Here is a 24,240-nt window from a genome sequence, read left to right on the forward strand (position 1 = left end):
GACATGCAAACTCCACACAGACAGTGACCCGAGGCCGGAATTGAACCTTGGTCCCTGGCACTGTGAGGCTGCAGTGCTAACCACTGTGCCAACGTGCCACCCCGTTGTGAATTTATTTATTTTTGTTCATTCATGGAACATGGGCTTCGCTGGCTAGGCCAGCATTTATTGCCCATTCTTTGTTGCCCTTGAGTCAGTGGTGATGAGCTGCCTTCTTGAAACCCTGCAATCCACGTGCTGTGGGTTGACCCACAATGCCAGGAGGGAGGGAATTCCAGGGTTTGGATCCAGCTACTGCAAAGGAACGGCGATATATTTCCAAGTCAGGATGGTGAGTGGCTTGGAGGGGAACTAAGGGGAATTTAGAAACAGATCAAGCAAAGGACTCATGCATCATGATATAATTGAAAAATGTGATTCTTGGCAAAATACAGATTCAAATTCCTTTCATACTTGTTCATGAACTAAGGCAGTAAACTGTGAAATGAAACACAGACCTTGCAAATGTTGATATTAACCCATAAGAGCCGAAATGGAGTATAAAGTGTATTAATGAAATGGAGTTTGCTCTCTCGAGTGGGAAGTAAAAATTCCATGGCATTACTTGAAGAAGAGCAGAGAGTTTTCCCTGAGGTCCAATATTTATCCCTCAAATGACATCATTAAAACAGATTATCTGCAAAGTCTGAATTTAAAGCACAGTTAATTAACTTGCTATATTATTATACCAAGAGATTTGATGTAAAGCAGGCAGAGTAACTGATAACTACAATCATGTACAGGAATTTGACCCAAATCTAATCAAGGAATTCTACAGAATAAACGTGTTCTATTGTGGCTCAAAGTATATATATCAAGGAGACTGGAGATGTGAAGTATTAGCTCAAAATAGCTTGCAAGCAGGTAGATTCGCTGAAAGGACAGGTCCTATTTAAGTTGCTTCAGTGTGGCCCTTGCATCTGCCAACCAAAGTGTACGATTTTGAAAACAAAATTGGAGAGGGTATGGAACAGATTTACTAGAATACCTCCAGAGTTTAGAGATTGCAGTTACATGGTATGTTGGCCTTCATAGTGAAAGGATTTGAGTACAGGAGCAGGGATGGGGTTTCAGTGTTCATCTTATCTGCCTTGTGGAAGGGCATGAAGGTGATGCTACTCATGCATTTAGTAGTGGTCTGTCTTCTGCTCTCACCCATCAGCTGAAGTGGAAGGTGCAGCCCCTAAGTTGTTTCCATGTCATGGTGAAGGTTGACAGCAGAAAAATGTGGCTGAAGGTGAGTGAAATATTAGACAGGTGAGATGCCTTCCAAGAAGTTGACAAGCAGCGATAACACACTCTGAAAGAAGAAGTGCTTTAAACGGTAAGCTTTCAGTGGCCATGACTGGAGCTCTTCATGGACTTATCCAAGCTTTCCCATGCTGTCTGTTTCACTGAAGAGGTTCTTCCTGCTGTGCACTTGCCTTTGTCACCCTGACCGTATGTGGAAGCTGTGCTTTATTTTTAAAAATCATTCATGGTCAAAGGATAAGAGCTTTGACAAAGGGTTGTCTGGACTCCAAACGTCAGCTCTTTTCTCCCCTTACAGATGCTGCCAGACCTGCTGAGATTTTCCAGCATTTTCTCTTTTGGTTTCAGATTCCAGCATCCGCAGTAACTTGCTTTTATCCATGGTCAAAGGATTCTTAATTGCCTTTTTTAATCACCCTATAGCTTCCCGCCCCCTCCCCTCCCCCCCCCCCTTCCTCCTCCCCCACAAAGGTGGTCTGCAAGACCCAGGATCCACCATGGGAAAAGCCAGAAGTGGGAAGGGCGGTGGAGCATTGTTTTCTGGGACTTTGCCACCATACACAAACTGAACACCGTTTCCAACTGGCTCGGCAAATCCTGCCAAAAATATCTGTTTAACATCTCTGATATTTCCTTATACTGCATTATAATTTCACCTGTCTCTGGCTTGAAGGAACCTCAACCAATTCTTCCTTTTCAGATAATTGTAGAAGCTCTTTGATTTCTTATTTTATATTCCTTGCTAATTTACTCTCACACTCTACTTTCTCCCTCTTTATTGTTTTCCAGCACATCCTTTAATAAGCTTCTTTGCTCATTTAAAATGCAATATTAGTCTGATGAGCATCCAAATTCAATGATGATTACAAAATATTTCACTGATTAGAGAATTCAAATTCAAGAGTTTGATACAAAGGCTCATATTCAAACAAAATATCTATTGTTTAATTTCTCTGAAATCTTGTATTCTCTAGGCAGAAACTAAGATAAGCCAAGAATGGTAAATTGTGGTCAAGTCTGGTGTGGCAAAAAGCTAATGATTTTCATCATAACATTAGTTAAAGATACTTACCTTCAAATATATACATATGAAAGGCCATAGGACATTCTGCAGGACAGAGAGGAGACTGCATGAGTATGAGTTACTATAGCTGTAATACTAGTCTGCTCTTATCCAAAATATTAATTGACAAACAAATGTTCTTTTGATTTTCATCAAGCCAAGAAGAAGTTTGTGTTGAGGAATGAAATATTTTTCTAAACACCCCACCATGGGGTGGCACAGTGGCACACTGGTTAGCACTGCTGCTTCGCAGCACCAGGAACCTGGGTTCCATTCTGGCCTCGGGTGACTGTTAGTGTGGAGTCTGCACATTCTCCCCATGTCTGCGTGGGTTTCTTCTGGGTTCTCCGGTTTCCTCCCACAGTCCAAAGATGTGCGGATTAGATTGAATGACCATGTTAAATTGACCCTTAGTGTCAAGGAGATTAGCAGGGTAAATATGCGGGGTTGCGGAGATTGGGTCTGGGTGGGATTGTTGTCAGTGCAGTCCCAATGGGCTGAATGGCCTCTTTCTGGACTGTAGGGATTCTATGATTTACTTGTCCCTTGGATTCCAGATGCTCCCTCATGCTCCCAATTTTGCCTTCCTGCCTGCTGGCTAGCTGCCCCCCACTTTGAAGTCGGACACTGGGCTATACAGAGACTCTAACTTGGTCTCAGGACGATTTGGCACCCTCCTTACTCTCTGCCTCTCCAACTGCTGCCCCAAGTTAAAGTCAAACTTTCGGTAGGGGAACATGTGGCAAATAGTGACCACAACTCTGTTAACTTGAGGATAGTAATGGACAAGGACGAGTGTTGTCCTAAGGGTAGGGTGCTAAATTGGGGGAAGGCTAACTATAGCCGGATTAGGCAGGAATTGGTGGCCGTTGATTGGGAGAGGCTGTTCGGGGGTAAGTCCACGTCTGGCATGTGGGAGTCTCTTAAGGAACAGTTGATAAGGCTGCAGGACAGGCATGTGCCTGTAAAAAGGAAGGATAGGAAAGGTAGGATTCGAGAGCCGTGGATAACCAGGGAAATTGAGGATCTGATCAAAAAGAAAAGAGAGGCGTACGTTAGGTCCAGGCAACTGAAAACAGATGCAGCTCTGGAGGAATACAAAGAGAGTAGGAAAGAACTCAAACGGGGAGTTAGAAGGGCAAAAAGAGGTCACGAAATGTTCTTGGCAGACAAGATTAAGGAGAATCCTAAGGCATTTTATTCATATGTTAGGAACAAAAGAGTTGTCAGGGAAAAAGTCGGACTTCTCAGGGACAAAGGAGGGGAATTATGCTTAGAACCCAAGGGAATAGGGGAGATCCTAAATGAATACTTTGCATCGGTATTCACAAAGAAGAGGGACTTGTTGACTGGGAGTGTCTCAGAGGGAGGTGTTGACCCGTTAGAGAGAATCTCCATTACAAGGGAGGAAGTGTTAGGTTTTTTAGGTAACATTAAAACTGACAAATCCCCAGGGCCTGATGGCATCTATCCTAGACTGCTCAGGGAGACAAGAGATGTAATTGCTGATCCTCTGACGGAAATCTTTGTCTCTTCGTTGGACACAGGTGAGGTCCCTGAGGATTGGAGGATAGCGAATGTGGTACCATTATTTATGAAGGGTAGCAGGGATAACCCAGGAAATTATAGGCCAGTGAGCTTGACGTCCGTGGTAAGGAAGTTGTTGGAGAGGATTCTTAGAGACAGGATGTATGCGCATTTAGAACGGAACAATCTCATTAGTGACAGACAGCATGGTTTTGTAAGAGGGAGGTCGTGCCTTACAAATTTGGTGGAGTTTTTTGAGAAAGTGACAAAAACGGTTGACGAAGGGCCGTGGATGTCGTCTATATGGATTTCAGTAAGGCATTTGACAAAGTCCCTCATGGCAGGTTGGTTAAGAAGGTTAAGGCTCATGGGATACAAGGAGAGGTGGCTAGATGGGTAGAGAACTGGCTTGGCCACAGGAGACAGAGGGTAGCAGTCGAAGGGTCTTTTTCCGGCTGGAGGTCTGTGACCAGTGGTGTTCCGCAGGGCTCTGCTATTTGTGATATATATAAATGATTTGGAAGAAGGTGTAACAGGTGTTATCAGCAAGTTTGCGGATGACAAAAAGATGGCTGGACTTGCGAATAGCGATGGACATTGTAGGACAATACAGCAGGATATAGATAGGCTGGAAAATTGGGCGGAGAAATGGCAGATGGAATGTAATCCAGATAAATGCGAAGTGATGCGTTTTGGAAGAACTAATGTAGGGGGGAGTTATACAATAAATGGCAGAGCCATCAAGAGTATAGAAACACAGAGGGACCTAGGTGTGCAAGTCCACAAATCCTTGAAGGTGGCAGCACAGGTGGAGAAGGTGGTGAAGAAGGCATATGGTATGCTTGCCTTTATAGGACGGGGTATAGACTATAAAAGCCGGAGTCTGATGTTGCGGCTGTATAGAATGCTGGTTAGGCCACATTTGGAGTACTGCGTCCAGTTCTGGTCGCCGCACTACCAGAAGGACGTGGAGGCTTTAGAGAGAGTGCAGAGAAGGTTTACCAGGATGTTGCCTGGTTTGGAGGGTCTTAGCTATGAGGAGAGATTGGGTAAACTGAGCTTGTTCTCCCTGGAAAGACGGAGAATGAGGGGAGACCTAATAGAGGTGTACAAAATTATGAAGGGTATAGATAGGGTGAACAGTAGGAAGCTTTTTCCCAGGTTGGAGGTGACGATCACGAGGGGTCACAGGCTCAAGGTGAGAGGGGCGAGGTATAACTCAGATATCAGAGGGACGTTTTTTACACAGAGAGTGGTGGGGGCCTGGAATGCGCTGCCAAGTAGGGTGGTGGAGGCAGACATGCTGGCATCGTTTAAGACTTACCTGGATAGTCACATGAGCAGTCTGGGAATGGAGGGATACAAACGAATGGTCTAGTTGGACCAATGAGCGGCACAGGCTTGGAGGGCTGAAGGGCCTGTTTCCTGTGCTGTACTGTTCTTTGTTCTTTGTTCAAATGTGTCTCAAGCTCATTCACTCGCTGAATCTTTGCGACAGCAATGGATTGGGTTTTTAGCAGCATGAGAAGTTCAGACTCCTGCTGCCAAACCCATATATTCACTACTTCATCGCCTCCTTTTAAGAAAACATGAAAATCTCTCTGGTGTTGCTGAAGGGGAGTTAGATAAATCACTTAATAATAATAGGAGTATTACCAGAAGAGGAGTAATCAAAGGGTTAGAGGAAGTAACTGCGATATTTGTAGAAAGTGTGCACAGAATGCAAGACAAAGGATACATAAACTATGTCCCATCTTCCTGCTGCTGGCTCCCTCTTTCTTATTCCCCTGTATTTTCCAGATTTTTAAATATTTTTTTCTGACCTCTTTTGTTTCACTCATTTTGTGTATTTTCTTACTGAAGAGCTTTGCCTATATTTTTGTTTATCTATGTGCACTGTCACTGTTTGGTTGTCCTGAGTGTGAAGTAACAGCACACAGGTAACTGGGGCAATTTAGCATGGCCAATCAACCTAACCTGCACATCTTTGGACTGTGCAGGTAACTGGAATTAGCTGGGAGACACACTGCACATAGAGTAAATTACAGATAAATGATGCACTTTGCTAAAGATGTACTTTGGGGCAAACAATATGAAAAGGCTCTATAATCTAACCTGTCCTGTTCTGAGGTTGGTGCATTTCTTTTGAGTTTAAGTTTACTTATTAGTGTCACAAGTAGGCTTGCATTAACACTGCAGTGAAGGTACTGTGAAAATCCCCAAGTTGTCACACTCTGGTGCCTGTTCGGGTACACTGAGGGAGAATTTAGCATGGCCAATGCACCTAACCAGCACGCCTTTCCAACTGTGGGAGGAAACCGGAGCACCAGGAGGAAACCCACGCAGACACAGGGAGAATGTGCAAAATCCACACAGACAGTGACCCAAGCCGGGAATTGAACCCGGGTCCCTAGCGCTGTGAGGCAGCAGTGCCAACCGCTGTGCCACCATGCTGCCCTGTGCCAACCAAATCAACTAAATTAAATAAACCCAGGGACAAAGCAAGAAGGGCAGCCCCCAAAAAGAAGGGCTGCTTGGTTTACTGTGTGCCATATTGGGCAATACATTTTAGGAAGGATATCTTGGAATAGATGCAGACGAGGTTTGCTACATTGTTATAGGGATGGTGACCTCAACAGAGTGCTGATAGTTTGGTGTGTTGAGTGAAACTTAAATCTCATTGTAAAAATCTAATACTGTTTGTATTTGACATTTAACTACAAGTACTGTTTAAATACTAAATCTCAACAGGGGTCCAAGCAGAAAGATAGAAGCTAGTAACTGGGGAGCAGCTACAGATAGCTAATATAAGAAATCAGTCGGAACTAGTTTTTCTGCAGCTGGACTCAGCTAGGCCTTCAGTTTCAGAAACAAATGGGCAGGATTTTATGGCCTCACTTGTCCCGAAAATGTAAAATCCCAGCCGAGGTCAATGGACCTTTCCATGGTCCGCCCCTCACCCGCTCCAATTCCCATGGCGGGCGGGCCGGTAAAATTCCAGCCATAAAGTCAGACAACTCAATGTGACCTTGTATTGGAGTACAACCACAATGGAGTACTTTGTGAGCTGAGTGAGTTTTGAGGGGAGGGAGATGCTCCTTTTAACTTTTTCACCCTGTCTGAATTGGTTCTTGCTCTACCGTGGGGTAGAAGCTAACTTTTTGAATATCAGGTGAGTGTTTAAGATCTATTCTGTTCCTATGGTAAGATTAATTAAATACATAAATAACTAATTGAATAAAATAATTAAGAAGTTAATTAAAATACATAATGATGGCAGGACAGGTGATGTCTCATGGCTGCAGTATGGGCAAGTTCTTGGACATCAGTGTGATCCAGGGCAAACACGTCTGCAGTAAATGTCTACAGCTTGAGGAGCTTCAGCTCAGAGTCATTGAGCTGAAGGCCGAGCTGCAGACACTTTGACACATGAGGAAGGGGGAATTTTACTTGGACATTTTGCACCAGGAGGTGGTAATTCCCCTTAGGATAGGGTGGGAGCAGCAAGTCCAGTGAATCCTGGATATCGAGGGATATACAGCTTTGGATAAGGAGGAAAAGGGAGGCTTATGACAAACATCAAGAGCTTGAAATAGCACAAGCCCTAAAGAAGTATAGAATGTGCAAGAGGGAACTTAAAAATGAAACTAGGAGAGCAAAAAGGGGACATGAAACAGGAACTTTCGAAAGGCAATTGGACACACTCATTTGATTTGATTTGATTTGATTTATTATTGCCACATGTATTAGCCTACAGTGAAAAGTATTGTTTCTTGCGTACTATACAGAGAGAGCATACCATTCAGAGAGAAGGAAACGAGAGAGTGCAGAATGTACTGTTACAGTCATAGCTAGGATGTAAAGAAAGATCAACTTAATGCAAGGTAAGTCCATTCAAAAGACTGACAGCAGCAGGGAAGAAGCTGTTCTTGAGTCGGTTGGTACGTGACCTCAGAATTTTGTATCTTTTTTCCCGACGGAAGAAGGTGGAAGAGAGAATGTCAGGGGTGCGTGGGGTTTTTCATTATGCTGGCTGCTTTGCCGAGGCAGCGGGAAGTGTAGACAGGGTCAATGGATGGGAGGCTGGTTTGCATGATAGATTGGGCTACATTCATGACCGTTTGTAGTTTCTTGCAGTCTTGGGCAGAGCAGGCGCCATACCAAGCTGTAATACAGCCAGAAAGAATGCTTCCTATGCTGCATCTGTAAAAGTTGGTGAGAGTCATAGCTGACATGCCGAATTTCCTTAGTCTTCTGAGAAAGTCGAGGTGTTGCTGGGCTTTCTTAACTATAGTGTCGGCAGGGGGGACCAGGACAGGTTGTTGGTGACCTGTACACCTAAAAACGTGAAGCTCTCGACCCTTTCTACTTCGTCCCTGTTGGTGTAGACAGGGGCATGTTCTCCTTTATGCTTCCTGAAGTCGATGACAATCTTCTTCGTTTTGTTGAATTGAGGGAGAGATTATTGTAGTCGCACCAGTTCACCAGATTCTCTATCTCATTCCTGTACTTTGTCTCGTCATTGTTTGAGATCTGACCCACTATGGTGGTGTCCTCAGCAAACTTGAAAATCAAGTTGGATTGGAATTTGGCCGCACAGTCATAGGTGCATAAGGAGTATAATAGGGGGCTGAGGATACAGCCTTGTGGGGCACCGGTGTTGAAGATGATCGTGGAGGAGGTGTTGTTGCCTATCCTTGCTGATTGTGGTCGGTGAGTTAGGAAGTTCAGGATCCAGTCGCAGAGGGAGGAGCTGAGGCCCAGGCCACGGAGTTTGGAGGTTATGGGGAGAAAGTTGGGATGACTGAATTGGACAGCTCTTTCAAGGTGCAGACATAAATATGATGGGCTAAATGACCCCCTTATGTGTTATAAGGTTCTACAATTCTATCTGCTGACAGAGAACGGTTAAAAAGCAGTACTGTCTGCGCCTGCCTTCTCCGGGATGGGTTAACTATCTTGGATGATTTTTAACTGTTCACTTGTTTGATGCTCACTGGATTGGTGGGGTTAACACCACTATCCTGATGTGTGACTTCAACCCACAACAATTTGGGAAAAATATAATCAATTGTTATCAACCAGAAAATTTCACTGAAGCGCACACTCTTATCAATGCTCCACTAGTTGGGGAGAACACTATTTTGTAGGGCTGTTCTAAATATGTTGCACATGCACTTCTCTGGAATGACTCAATCCTCAATTTTCTATTAGACATTTTTTTCTCCACTAATAGGTCATTTGATGCTACTGGAAGTAACTTATGAAATACGCAACATAAAATTAATTTCTAAAAATAGCAAAGCTCCCTTACTGTTTCGATCAAAGAAATGCAATGAAATGTAAATGCAAGATCACAAGAAACTACAAATGATTGTGAACGTAGCCCAGTCCAGTCCATCACACAAACCAGCCTCCCATCCATTGAGTCCGTCTACACTTCCCACTGCCTCGGAAAATTAGCCAGCATAATTAAGGACCCCACGAACATACTCTCTTCCACCTTCTTCCATCGGGAAAAAGGTACAAAAGTCTGAGATCACGTACCCAACCGACTCAAGAACCGACTCAACTGGCTCACAGAGGCACGGTAGCATAGTGGTTAGCTAGGGCGGCACAGTAACACAGTGATTAGCATAGGGCGGCACGGTAGCACAGTGGTTAGCACTGCTGCCTCACAGCACCAGGGTTCAATTCTGGCCTTGGGTCACTGTCTGTGTGGAGTCTGCACGTTCTCCCCGTATCTGCGTGGGTTTCCTCCGGGTGCTCTGGTTTCCTCCCACACTCCAAAGATGCGCAGGGTAGTTTGACTGGCCATGCAAAATTGACCCTAGTATCAGGGGGATTAGCAGGGTAAATATATGGGGTTTCAGGGCCTGGGTGGGATTGTGGTCGGTGCAGACTCTCGGGCCGAATGGCCTTTTTCTGCACCGTACGGATTCTATGATTCTAAGAATAGCTTTTTTTCTGCTGCCTTCAGACTTTTGAATGGACCTAGCTCATATTAAGTTGATCTTTCTCTAAACCCTAGCTATGATTGTAACCTCAGCTACAAAGAACAAGAACAAAGAACAATACAGCACAGGAACAGGCCCTTCGGCCCTCCAAGCCCGCGCCACTCCCCGGTCCAGGATTGAATCCTGAATCCAGGATCCCCGCCCAATTTTCCAGCCTATCTACATACTAATATCCTATCCACCGAGCTGTCCCTCACAGCTACGATGCTTTGTTCATCACAACCTATTGACTCACCCCCACCCCCCCATTCCAGACCATGTGATCTCCAGGGAGAGGCTATGACTATATTCTGCAAACTCTTCTTTCCTTCTCCCCTATGAACACTATGCTTTGTCTGTATAGCGTGCAAGAAACAATACTTTTCATTGTATCCCAATACATGTGACAATAATAAATCAAATCAAATCAAATCAATGAAATATTCACTGCAGATTACAAATTACTGGAAAATTCACACCAGCAGCCTAAAAATTAGATTCTGTGTCTGCAGCAGTTATAATTAAAACCTGATATACTTTTTTTTTACATTAAACTATAAAACAGCAGTCAAAGCAAACTAAACCACTGCAGAATATTATTTTCTTCCAGGAAAATGTCCAAATCGTTCTTTATATAATTAAATATCAAGCAGGATTAATATATTCCATGTTATGGGCATAGTTTACTGCTTCTCATATAGAAACCTGCATTAATGCTATCTTTGCATAGAGAATCATTTATTGAAACACTAATTACGTGTGTATGTGACTGGGTTTTGAGTGAGTTAATTGGGCCCAAAGGTGTGACTTAATGTGGAGGCGATTCTCCCACCCCGCCGCACTAGACTTCGAGTGCAGTGTGGTGGGAGAATCTCACTTCCGGGCATTTGCGGGATTTGGATTCGGATTTCTGGCACTATCAGATCCGCGCTGGAACCTGGCGGGAAGACCAGGTAAGTAACTTACATCTATTTTTAATGTCATTTTAATGTGATGGGGCCTGGGACTGAATTCTCCACCCGGCCAACCTCCCCCACCCCGCCAGAGTATTTCACTCCAGCGACGTTTACAGTAGGTCCCCACTTTTGGGGAACTATCGGGACGACCCCGCTGGAGTGAAGGGGGGGGGTCAATCAGGACCCCCCCAGAGGGTCAGGTGGCGAAGTGGTGGTGCCCCTTGGGCATGGGCAGCCTGGCAGTGCCAGCTTGTGCCCCCTGGCACTGCCCAAGGAGCAAAGTGCCAATGCCCAGGGGGCACCTTGGCATTGCCCATTGGGCATGGGGCAGCGTCAAGGGAGCAGGGCCGATGGGGGCATGGCCTGGTGGGGGCGGGGCTTAGGGGGCAATCAGTGGGGTTGGGGTTCCCGCTGCCACTCTGCATTGGGATCGATGGGGACAGGTGGGAGGCCAGCGATCGGTGAGGGGATCAGCTGGGGGTGGGGGGAGAGATCTGCCTGCGGTGGGGTTGGAGATCGGGGCTGGCTGGTACCGGGTGGGGGAGCGGGGTGGGGGTCGGTGCTGGGCCTGGGAATGGTCTGGGGGGCTGCGATCAGACTGTGGGGGGTTAGGAGCAGCACTGCAGGGTCCCGGCCTGGCCAGCGATCGAGCTGGCCAACAAACGGGAAGCTGTCAGTTTGGGGCCACTGCACATGTGACGAGACCCCGCTGGTTTCAGCCACTCCAGTGCGAATAGGCCCCACCTCCTGAAATGTAAAGATATTCACGCCGGTGGCCTCTGCAGTGCACAGAGTGTGGGAGATTCCAGTCTGAACTCTCACTGAAAAAAAGGCATGAATTGCTCCAGTTTTCCCATGAATTTGACACTGAGAATTGTTTGGGGAGAATTGCCTCCTTCATGTTGTGAGTTTTGTGCTTTTGGTAAGGCACCTTACGGGCTGAATTTGCTTGCCCTCTGCTGGAGATATCCTGTCACTTCTACGTTTAATGCACTGACAATTAATTACATAGAAGAATATCTGTTTAGAATATCTTGGGAGAATCTAATATTTCTGTGTAGGAGTTGAACATGAAACCTTCCTACTCAGTCTGACTCAGAGAGAGTGGGGTTGATTTTTCGCCTTCACTGTCTGGGTGGTGAGCTGGCAGAGTGGAATCCCAGAGTGTAGAATCCATCTATTTTTAATTTCATCGATATCTAGGGAATGAAAATTGGATGGGTTCCACAATGGCCAGCAAACCACTCCGCCATACTTAAATAAAAGCAAAACACTGCAGATGTTCGAAATCCGAAATCAAAACAGAAAATGCTGGGTTAACTCAGCAGGTCTGGCAGCATCTGTGGAGAGAGTTAAAGTTTTGAGTTGATTGACTCTTCCACAGAACCCTGCCATAGTATCACTAAACCTGCGAGGACAAGCACCTAGTTCTCGGAATTATCAAAGTAAGCTTTCAGCTGTAATAGAAGGTGATGGCCGCGATTCTCCCATCCCGTTGCACTAATTTGGGCCGAGAGATTCTCACATCGGTCAATCCGCTGGGTTCGCGCGTGCGTTCGCACCCCGCTTGCGTCTCCCAGTGCCGGATTTCCGGCAGTGTCTGCTCCGGTCCGGAAATCTGTGGGGAGGCGCAAAGACCATTTACAAGATCATTGTAATAGAATTTAAATATGATTAGGGGGCCCGGGACTGAAGCCTCCTGGCCTGCTAGCATCTCCCACCCCGCCAGAGTATTTCACTCCAGTGGGGATTACAATAGCTCCCCACTTTCAGGGAGCTCGCGGCCCGACCCAGCTGGAATGAATGGGGGGCAATCGGAGCCCCCCCAGAGGGTCGGGTGGCGGGGAGTGCCTCCTGGGCATTGGCACCCTGGCAGTGCCGGTCTGGGCCCCCTAGCACTGCCCAAGGGACGAGGTTCCAATGCCCAGGGGGCACCTTGGCACTGCCCATCAGGCATGGGGCAGTGCCAAGGGGTGGGGCATAACGGGGCAGGGTCTTGGGGGCGATCGGTGAGTGTGGGGAGTCCCGTTGCCACTCTGCATTGGGATCGGTGGGGGAAGCTGGGAGGCCAGTGATTGGGGCGGGCTGCGAGGGGGCGTGGGTCAGCCAGGGGGCGGTCAGCCTGCTGCGGGGTGGGGGGGACGGGGGGGTGGGTGGAATCACGACTGCAGGGGAGGGCTAACAACTGCTTGTTAACTACTTGGCCTCCGACTGTAGCCCAAGTCCCCTCGTGACCTCTGCATTCAGTCTTCCTGGCGAGTATCGTTCGAATACGGTCCAAGTCCCCTCACGACTGCTCCTCCTGATGCCTAGGCCTCTTCCCCCAAGTCTACCTCAGTGTTTCCCACCGTTTTCGGAGTCCAGGACAACAACGTCTATATTCCTCCCTCTCCTGAAACCAGTGGTGATATGCAGTCCATGGGCTGTGATTCAGCCCAATTATTATGTTTGAGGTCTGACATTATTGAGACTAATAAAAGACTACGAGGTCAGTGGTAGTAAATTGACTGGAACAGGATGTTAACATATCTTTATCCTAGCACAGTCAGCACAGGGGTGGAGCTCGAGTCCTGGGTCACCTGACCCATTCTCTTAAAGGGGCATGCCCCAATATATGTAATGCATGGGAGCAACTTTTGCAGTTCTACCATGCACATCTGATGCTGAACAAGAGGAACAGCGAGAACCATCAACATCAGTCGCAGCAGCAGCGTCAGCTGCCTTCTCCTCAACTACATGTCGCTCCACAGGACAGAGTTGATGGACACTTGGGTCCAGCTGGAAGGAGGTGAGACCCACAACATAGGAGAGGCTTGGCTTTCTTGTCCTGTCTGAAGCACTAGTGCCCCACGAGGATCAGATCTTTGTGGCAAGTTTTTGCTAATATATACACTAACTTGGAGCAAGACCTCATTCATTGTGGACCTGTGCTGATGTTTTGCCAGTGACCATTAGAGCAGCTATCGCTGGAGGGGCAATCCCTCCAGCCCCCCAGCCCCCCAGCCCCCCCCCCCCCCCCCCACCCCCACCCACGCACTGGTCCTCTGCCTCTCTCGGAGTTGCGCATTTGTTTCTGCGAGGAGAGAAAGCAGAGTTATGGGTGTGAGAAATGGGTTTTGTGGAGACTGTGAGGGATGGGTGAGAGATGTCAATGAGATTAAGGTGACTGTTGGCTATCCAAATGGGCACGTGAGGAGAGGAATGAGTGGGGTTGTAAGGTGTGTTGGTCGGAGAGGTGTTACGCAGGAGAACACAGGGGAAGTCAGAGTGTGGGGTTGTCATCTGAAAGTGCAATGTCATAGAATCCCTACAGTGCAGAAGGAGGCCATTCGGCCCATCGAGTCTGCACCGACAACAATCCCACACCAGGCCCTATCCCCACAACCCCACACATTTACCCCGCTAATCCCTCTAACCTACACATCCCAGGACACTAAGGGGCAATTTAGCATGGCCAATCAACCTAACCCGCACTTCTTTGGACTGTGGGAGGAAATCGGAGCACCCGGAGGAAACCCATGCAGACACAGGGAGAATGTGCAAACTCCATAGAGACAATGACCCAAGCCGGGAATCAAACCCAGGTCCCTGGAGCTGTGAGGTAGCAGTGCTAACCACAGTGCCACCGTGCTGCGCCCCACCCCCACACCCCCACCCCTCACCTTTCCTGCCCTTTTTAGACACTTGCACCACTTGGAAAACCATCACCAGTCACTCTCTTGATCACTTGCATCCACACTTTTTTTATTGGAGAAACTGACCTGTTTTTTCCTTCCATAGCAACCAGCTCTTCACTTCAGTCCCTCAGATCTCACAGCAGGCTCTCCAGGTAAGAGTAAGAGATCTGGGAGGCAGCCTTTCCACATCTCCTTTCCATTCCTATGAATGGCTATGAGCTATTCCCCCATCTCCCTCCAAACCAACCCTCACCCCCGCCTCAGCAACTGAAGCCTCCCGCACCCCACTCAACAGCTCTCGTACCCATCCCAAATTTTCACCCTGGGGTCGCACAAGGTCTGAGGCATTAAAAGAAGATCACACTGGGAAAAGGTTTGGGAAGCTTTGCATTAGAGGAAGAAGCTCAGTTGCACCAACATGGAACACGTAATGCAGCTATATATGTGGGATCGTCCATGTGTAAGAGATGACTCACTATCCACAATGACAGAAGAATACTGACCTTAATCAAACAGTTTAAAACCTAAAGATCATCAAACAGGTAAAATGGTGTAGTAGCAGTCTCATCTTTCAGAACAAGTTCTAATTTTAAGAGGGGATGTGGCCATCCATTTTCACCAGGAGAAAGGTTTACAGCTCCATGCTTAACACTTCTACTTTCTCAGGAGGCTAAGGAAATTTGACATGTCTGCTACGACTCTCACCAATTTTTACAGATGCACCATAGAAAGCATCCTTTTTGGTTGTATCACAGCTTGATATGGCTCCTGCTCTGACCAAGACAGCAAGAAACTACAAAGGGTCGCGAACGAAGCCCAGTCCACCACGCAAACCAGCCTCCCATCCATTGACTCTGTCTACATTTCCTGCTGGCTTGGAAAAGCAGCCAGAATAATCAAGGATCCCACGCACCCCGGACATTCTCTCTTCCACCTTCTTTCTTCGGGAGAAAGATACAAAAGTCTGCGGTCATGTACCAACCGACTCAAGAACAGCTTTTTCCCTGCTGCCATCAGACATTTGAATGGACCTACCTTATATTAAGTTGATCTTTCTCTACACCCTAGCTATGACTGTAGCACTACATTCTGCACTCTCGCCTTCCCTTCCCTGTGAACGGTATTCTTTGGCTGTATAACACGCAAGAAACAATACTTTTCACTGTATACTAATACATGTGACAATAATAAATCAAATCAATTTATATTTGATGTACATTACACTTTGACAGGAGAAATAAAAAAGTGCTCTCTACTTGAAAGGATGTGAGAATGCCCCCTTAATGATATCTAAGTGTGTTATTCATGCTGTAATGTGCAGAAGAATTATTGCAAATTCTGCCATCTACTGGAAGTAATACAATCCTTTTGAAACTCCATAGTGGATTCAATTAAGTATGTGGGTACATGATAATTCACCAGATAAAATCTCTTGATTTAAGCTGTACAGCAATCAATATTGTCAATCAATTATTTTTAGAATACAAGATAAAAATATTTCATGATGACCATCTAACATAATACTAGTTTCTATAAATACCCTTTCTGCTGACCACTAACATTTCCACTGAGATGAACTACCGGCCATAATATTCAGATCAGGTTTTCATTACACGCAGTAATTAGATAAATGGCTTAACTGTCTGCCTTCCTGACCTAAAGCTAGCATTAAAAAAGCGATTGAAAAGATATTACATTGGTCAGGAAATATAGCAATGCCGACTGATTCTGCTTCAGTGATAGTTCGACATAGTGCATGTTTTGGTAGAATATATCTTAACAGCTGAAGTGACTTTAAATACATTGATAGACATACAGACACTAACTTTAGATGAAAGGACCAAGTGTAATGTATCCAAATTCACTGACAATACAAAGCTGTGAGATGGACACAGCCATAGAAACTAGAACAGGAGTAGGCCATTCAGCCCTTCGAGCCTGCTTCACCATTCATTTTGATCATGGCTGATCATCAAAATCAATATCCTGATCCCCCCTTCCCTGCCCCCCCCCCCCCCCCCCCCTTTTCCCTTGATCCCTTTGGCCCCAAGAGCTATACCTAATTTCTTCTTGAAATCCCACTATGTTTTGGCCTCAAGTACTTTCTTTCTGTGGTAGCCAATTCCACATATTCCACATACCACTCTCTGGGTGAAAATATTTCTCCTCACCTCAGTCCTAAAAGGTTTATCCCTTATCCCCAAACTATGATCCCTAGTCCTCGACTCCTCCATTGAGAAATTTCTTTCTGAATCTACCCTATATCTGCAACGGGACATAGATAGCTCAAACAAGTGGACAAGGTGGTAGCAGATGGAGTACAATGTGGGAAATTTTAGGTTATTCACTTTGGTGTGATATCCTGTACTAGAAAGCCTAGAGGACAGAAGGACCATTCGGCCCATCGAGTCTGCACCGACAATAATCCCACCTCGGCTCTATTCCTGCAACCCCACATATTTACCCCGCTAATTCCTTTTACCTAAGCATGCCAGGATACTAAGGGGCAATTTAACATAGCCAATGCACCTAACTAGCACATCTTTCAGAATGTGGGAGGAAACCGGAGTACCCGGAGGGGATCCACGCAGACGCGGGGAGAATGTGCAAACTCCACACAGACAGTTACCCAAGCTGGGAATCGAACCCAGATCCCTGGCACTGTGAAGCAGCAATGCTAACCACTGTGCCGCCGTGCCGCCCTTCAGTGGCACCTCTTCATCTTTTGTCTTGGTGTTAATACTGTTGAAAATATCTAATATATAACAAGTGGGAAGAATAAAAAAAACTTTCTTAAAACAGTAAGAAACATTGGAGAAATTTGTGTTTCTTTGTCAAGGAATCACAGAACGCTTACATGCCATGTATAGCAAGCAATTGGGGAAACAAATGTGATCTCAGCCTTTATTGCAAGGAGGTTGAAGTATACTTATAGGGAAGTTGTTCTGCAATTGTTCACACCATGCCCGGGGCTCAATTTTACAGTCCCTGACCAGTGCATTTGAAGATAGGGGGCACATAAAATCCAGCAGCAGGCCTTTCCCCTGCCTACCCACCTAGCCACAACCTGTGTAAATCCTTTCAGAGGTGGGCAAGGTCTTGGGCGGCCCATCCACCCTTAGGCCTATTGAGGCCCCTAAGTAGCCAACTAGTTGTCATTTAAGGACCTCATCCTACCATCAAGGGTATTTTGCCTTCAGCCAGGGAGACTCGGGCCGTGTAGGAAGCCCAGCAGCTGGTCTCAGTCAAGGGAGGCCTTCCTTTTACAGAGCCCTGGGCTCGTTGGTGGCAACCCCGAAAGACCATCATGGGTCCACCCTTCAACTCTCCTCCCTCCCCCGCTCCCCCCCCCCCACCCCCCCCCCCACCCCCCACCCCCCCCCCCCCCCCCCCCCCCGGCCTCTTGAACCCAACTCCACTCCCCAACCCCAACCACCCCCGACTGAGACCCCTGATCCCAGTCTTCCCTGGTTCCTCAGCGCGGTGGCATTGCTGGGACAACAGACCTACTCGCCTTTTGACTGACTGGAGAATCTAAAACTTGAGGACATAGTCTTAGGAAAAGGAAATGGTAGTTTCAGTCATTTCTATTGAAGAAATGTCTTTATTTTCATTCAGAGGGTCTTGCACCCCCAGATGGATGCTCAGTAATTCAGGAAAGAGGCTGATAATTCTTCTCGATGCAAAGGGATATGGGGTCAGTGTGGGAAGGTGAAGTTGAGGTGGAAGAGCAGCCATGACCTTGCTGTGAATGGAGATGCAGGCCCGGATAGCAGAATAACTCACCCACATCTCCTCGTTTTTATGTTCATTATTTTATAGTGGAACAGCTTGCGTGGCCACTCCAGGGAGCGTGAAGGGTCGACCACATGTTATGGACTGGATCACAAGCAGTACGAGTTAATTTTGCATGACTTTGTTTTCCTAGCTATGGAACCTGCTTCCTAGCTAATTAAAGTCAAAACAATTATTGAAAGGTATGCAGCAGAACAATTAGCACACATGGAAAAATAGTGTGACAAATTTCCACAAATGGATTAAAATTGACAAGTTAATTTTTAAAGTAATGGATATAACGGGAGGATTTTAATTAGCTGAGATGAGCACCAAAGGCAAAGTAATTAAAAATTAATAATCTGAAGACTGCATTATTAAAAGGTACAAGAACTAATTGGTCAGTGAATTTAAATTAAGTAAGCATAAAAGCTGAATGCAGTTTCTATAGCGTTATAAACTCAATCAATAATGAATGCACTGAGTTACGGGTGATTAGTCCCTGGCAGCCTCTTCCGAGACTGAAGCATTAACAATAGATGATTAATTAGTAAATATCAGCTGACCAAAATATTGTCACATTGGCCTGGATTGAGCCAATAATATGAGTCTACTTTGTGTTGTTTTTCTTCCTGCACTAGGCAAATTTTGGGACTGGCTTGAGGTTAGCCTTCTTGACAGGTTTCAAGAACGGCACGGTGACACAGTGATTAGCACTGCTGCTTCACAGTGCCAGGGACCCAGGTTCAATTCCAGTCTCAGGTGACTGTCTGCATGGAGTTTGCATGTTGTCTGCGTGGGTTTCCCCCAGGTGGTCTGGTTTCCTCCTACAGTCCAAAGATGTACATGTTAAGTTAATTGGCCATGCTAAATTGCCCCTTAGAGTCCCAAGTTGTGTAGGTAAGATGTATTAAGGGTTACGGGGATTGGGTAGGCAGAGAGTGTGTGAACCTGGGTGAGATGCTGTGTCAGTGCAGACTCAATGGGTCAAATGGTCTCCTCTGCACTGTAGGGATTCTATGATTTTCATCTGTTCCCATAGCGAATCTTTTCCTGGAACTGGTTGCTAGCCTGTCATCAGAGACTTATATCTTGAGGGGTACCACTCCACATCAAAGTATGGCTGACCAGGAGTCTCTCCTGCCCTTACCGCTTGCCATTGGCGTGTGTTGGAAGGATTTTGTATGTTAACCTGCCGGCCACATTATGAATGCTATCATGTCCTGGGGTGGGACTCAAAACCAGAGCATCTGGCTCAGAGACAGGAACACTACCTATTGCGTGACTAGATCTCCTCTTCGATTTTATTTGAGTTGAATTGATTTGATTTATCATTGTCACATGTATTGGGATACTGTGAAAAATATTGTTTCTTGCGCACTATACAGACAAAACATACCATTCATAGAGTACATAAGGGAGAAGGAAAGGAAAGGGTGCAGAATATAATGTTACAATCATAGCTAGGTTGTAGCGAAAGATCAATTTAATATAAGATAGGTCCATTCAATAGTCTGATGGCAGCTGGGAAAATGCTGCTCTTTAGTTCGTTGGTACGTGACCTCAGACTTTTGTATCTTTTTCTTGATGGAAGAAGGTGGAAGAGAATATGTCCGGGATGTGTGGTGTCCTTGATGATGCTGGCTGTTTTTCCGAGGCAGTGGGTAGTGTAGACAGAGTCAAAGAATGGGAGGTTGGTTTGCGTGATGGACTGGGCTACGTTCACAACCCTTGTAGTTTCTTGCGACCTTGGTCAGAGCAGGAGCCGTAACAAGCTGTGATACATCCGGAAAGGATGTTTTCTATGATGCATCTGTAAAAATAGATTTGTATGGTGCCTTTTAAGACCTCAGGATGTCATAAACCATTTTGAGATGTAGGTGATGTCGTGATGGAATTGTGCAGCTAATTTGTGCACAACTAAGTCACACAAACAACAATGAAATAAATTGCAAGATCATCCATTTTAGATTGTTAAATCTTGCTAGGAATTTGGTAGAACCTCTTGCTCTTTGCATAGAGCTGGAGGACCTTTTATGTTCATTTGAGAGGGTTTTTGGGGCCTCAGTTTAATCCAACAGTGTGGCAGCCCTCAGTACTTTACTGAAGTGCCACCTAAATTATGCGCTCAATTCTATAGACAGGGACTTGAACCCACAACCTTCTAACTCTTCTGATCAACTTTTAAAAGTAACTTAGCTGTAGACATCTCCTGAATCCATAGAGAAATAGTAATTCACTATCTGGAAGAATAATTAGCCAAAATATAGTCATAACAACTCAGATTAATATCACTCATCATTGTGCTCTACAGACAGGGGAAGGAAATCATTTTGAAATTAATGAAACAGGTAAAAGGCAGAAAGGATTCCATGTTGGGCTGCAGTTGGACAGTTGAGGAGAGTGACCAAAAAGATTTTTGAGTAAGATTTTAAAGATGTAGAGAGACTTGGAGAGGTAGAGGAAAAGTGATGGTGAGATTGGGCTGGATATCATCAGAATACATATGGAAAGAGCCTCCATACTTGCATTGGATGACACTGAGGGGCAGGACAATATGTACTTAAAGAAGAGGAATGAATGGGCTCTGAATAGATCACTGGAGGACTTGAGAGAAGAGAGGCCATTGAGCGCGATGCACTAGCTACATTCAGACAGGTGGCAGTTGAACCATGTGAGGCCAATCCCAAGAAACTGGACAATGTAGGAGAGCTAATGGAACCATGGTCTGTCATATTGGACATTGCTGAGTGTTTGTGAAGGATAGGGAGGGTTATGTCTCATGGACACCATTATAAAGAATGTAATTTGGGACTTTGGCCAGGCCTAGATTAATGCTGAAGAGATTCAAACAGCGAAAAATGAGGCAACAATGTGCTGAAGCTCTCTGGTGAGGCTGTTCATACACTAAGTAGAGAAAATGGAGATGGTGGGGACTATACGAACATATCAGTTAAAGATTGCTCTCAAATGAACTTAACCCATTGAATATGCCATGAAAATTCTTGAACTCAGGCTTTGTGGAGTATCTTATTTCATGCTGATGAGTAAAGAATAAAAATTCTAAAAAATACTGTGGTTACAGGGCATAAAATTTAATTAGCGGACTCATTCCTACTTCTTAACAGAAACATAAAGATATCTGCTTTTGAAACAAATTGAACAATTGTGTATTGATGAAGTATTTTTATAATGGACATTTTAATGCCAAATTAAATTAATGTGATTGCTCACATCTTGACAGATTTGTCATAAATAGAAATAAGTCACTGTAGAACCGCGCAACATAATACAGCAATGAAGACATTTTCTGCAACACCACCAAGTTGAAAAAGAAAGGCAAAGCAACTTCAATTTGAGTAATGTTCAATGACTGAGCAAGTTCATATCAATGAAGTATATGTCATCACTCTCTCAGCAATTGGAACATGACGATTGTTTTGAATTTAACAAACTCCCATAAAACAAAGTTGACTGCCATGCAAGCATTGTGACTCAAAGCTTTTTGCAGATTTGTGTTCTGTACTTCAAATCGGAGTTTCTTAAATGGTCAATTTAGCCGATTTCCGGTTCATTAGATAAGTGAATACAATAAATCATCGATGTAGTTGCACCACTGTGTTGTTATTCACAAGTGTTTCTCATAGGGCTCCATATTCTGAATAAAATAAATAAGAATGCCAGAGTGACTGTGTTGCTGGGGCTCAGGTCATTCTTCCTGGCTTGTGATGGTTTTTGATTTCATTGGCATCTTTAAAAGATTAATTGTAAACTTATACATCAACGATGCCCTTCCGTCACTTTCTTCTGATCATGGGCTTTGGGTGTTATGAAGAGGAGATATTCCGACTATGTTACTGCCATTCAACCCTTTTGAGACATTGAAATGGTTCATCATGAGAATCTTGATTTCTTTGATATTTTTCTCTTCCAAAGTGACTCTGGTCGAAATGTAATCGAGCTGGTTCTCCATTCGCACTGGGTGAACAAGGATATTTTGGTTATTAAGTATTTTTTTTAAGGATGTATCAGTTTGACTTACATTACATGAAATCCAACAAGTTCCTCAACACACCTGTATTACTGTATTTAATTCTCACTTAATGTGAGAAGATGTTTTGGAGTAACACCCACTAATCCGTCTGTACTTTGGGGATTTCACATCGCAAACTTAGGCAAGGGTGAATAAATTTAGGGTCTCTAACTCTGAAATGAGTGCAAGGATTTCATTCCAAAGTTGTGATGTGGAGATACCAGCATTGGACTGGGGTGGGCACGGTAAGAAGTCTCACAACACCAGGTTAAAGTCCAACAGGTTTATTTGGAATTACGAGTTTTCGGAGCGCTGCTCCTTCATCAGGTGAGTCCAAAGTTGAAATGAGGTTCACACTCAATTCAGAGCAGTCGGTAGAGCCAACTTAAAAAAAAAGCATCCTGACCAATTTAGCAGTGGCAGTCTATTGCTGTCTAGACCAGGCATAAACCTCTGCATTCCTAAATTAGTCATTACTATGACTATAAAACAGGCAGGACAAAGTTAAATATAAACCTCATTATCATTCAGTTCACAAGCACCTAAGAAATTGTGAAATTATGTTGAACCATTCAGGCAACCTCTGCAGCACCTTCTACTGATTATACCCTTTGCAGATTCTGCACCATCTATATAATACTGACAAAAAGGCCTTATGGCATAGTGGGTAGCATCCTAGCCTCTGAGCCAGAAGCTCCGGGTTTTAAGTCTCACCCCAGAGCTTGAAGGCCAAGGAAGTTGCGTTAATAACACAGCCAAACAGGTTGACAATCAACCTGCAATCCCACCAGCCAATGGCAGGTGGGAAGAGCAGGAGAGAATGCTGGCCAGCTTTGTGATGGAAAGGAAGATGGCACGTCTACCATTACTATCCATAGCTCCCACAACATGCATGTAGAAGTTCACGTTGCCACAGCAAAGCAGTCCTCCTGAGTGAACTGAAACATGCCGCCACCTCACCAGACTGATTGCTCCCACACTATCGGTAATCTCCAACACAAGCCTACAACTTTGGATCATTCCTTTTCATAATAATGTCTTAGACATGATGCGTGATAAACAAGATCATGACATTAGGAATTGGTTAAATGGCATGCAAGTCATTTTAACAAAATGTTCGTTGTTACCAGCAGACATCCTGTGGCTTAGTTTTTGCCATAAGGCACAGGGTTTATAAGCACAGCAGTGTTATTTTAAATCATTTTGTCAAGGGCATTGACTAAACAGCATTGGGAATATCCCAGAAACATGCAAAAACTGGGAAGAGTGCCAGTGGCCTGATATTATTTTGATGGGTATCGACATTGAGCAGAACTTTGAAGCTGTGTGCTATAAGCTGGAAACATCAGGAGGGGTCAACAACAGTTCTGGAAAAACTGGAAAGAGGCTAAAGGGGATGTCTTAGGAACGCCAGGATAAATAAATATTGTGATTTGGCATCAGGAAGAATCCAAGCATTTGGGAGTATTGGGAAAGAAGAGTTCAGAATGTGAAAGCATATCATGGTGCAGGAGGGAGGGCTTCAGGTCCTTGGGTCATTGGGACCAGTTCTACGTTAGGGGGAACTTGCTCAAGGCTGGTGAGTTGCACCTGAAGAGAGCTGTGATCAATGGTCTCACAGGCAGCTTAATTGGAGCTGTGGGGTAGCGTTTAACCTTCATTGGCTCGTGATGGGAACTAAGGTGTGATGTTAAAAAGTAGAAAAAGTGAAACAAAGGACTGGGAGAGACAGAGAAGAAATATTACAAAATTAGGTGGGATCATAAGAAAAACAAAAGTGTCGAAGTTAGATTTGTATGTGTGTCAATTAGTGAGCTGTTACTGAGGTGACTGAGGGCTGCATGTCCTGAGAGTCAGATGGGCAGGTGATATAGTGATAATAATAGACCAGAGTCAAAAAAAAGAGAGGTTTGGATGTTTAATA

The 24,240-nt window shown here is 45.1% G+C and overlaps 1 protein-coding gene across 1 annotated transcript in view; it reads right to left on the reverse strand.

The window, feature by feature from the left end:
* Positions 1–21,362: 21,362 nt before the first annotated feature.
* Positions 21,363–24,240, reverse strand: part of LOC144499095 (uncharacterized) — a 28,723-nt gene continuing 25,845 nt past the window's right edge. The window contains exon 5 of the mRNA XM_078221171.1: positions 21,363–22,261. Within this exon, the coding sequence (XP_078077297.1) occupies positions 22,095–22,261 (167 nt within the window). The 3' untranslated portion in view covers positions 21,363–22,094. The remainder of the gene's footprint in view (positions 22,262–24,240) is intronic.

The sequence above is a fragment of the Mustelus asterias genome, chromosome 9, assembly GCF_964213995.1.
Source record: "Mustelus asterias chromosome 9, sMusAst1.hap1.1, whole genome shotgun sequence".
NCBI classification, from domain to species: Eukaryota; Metazoa; Chordata; class Chondrichthyes; order Carcharhiniformes; family Triakidae; genus Mustelus; species Mustelus asterias.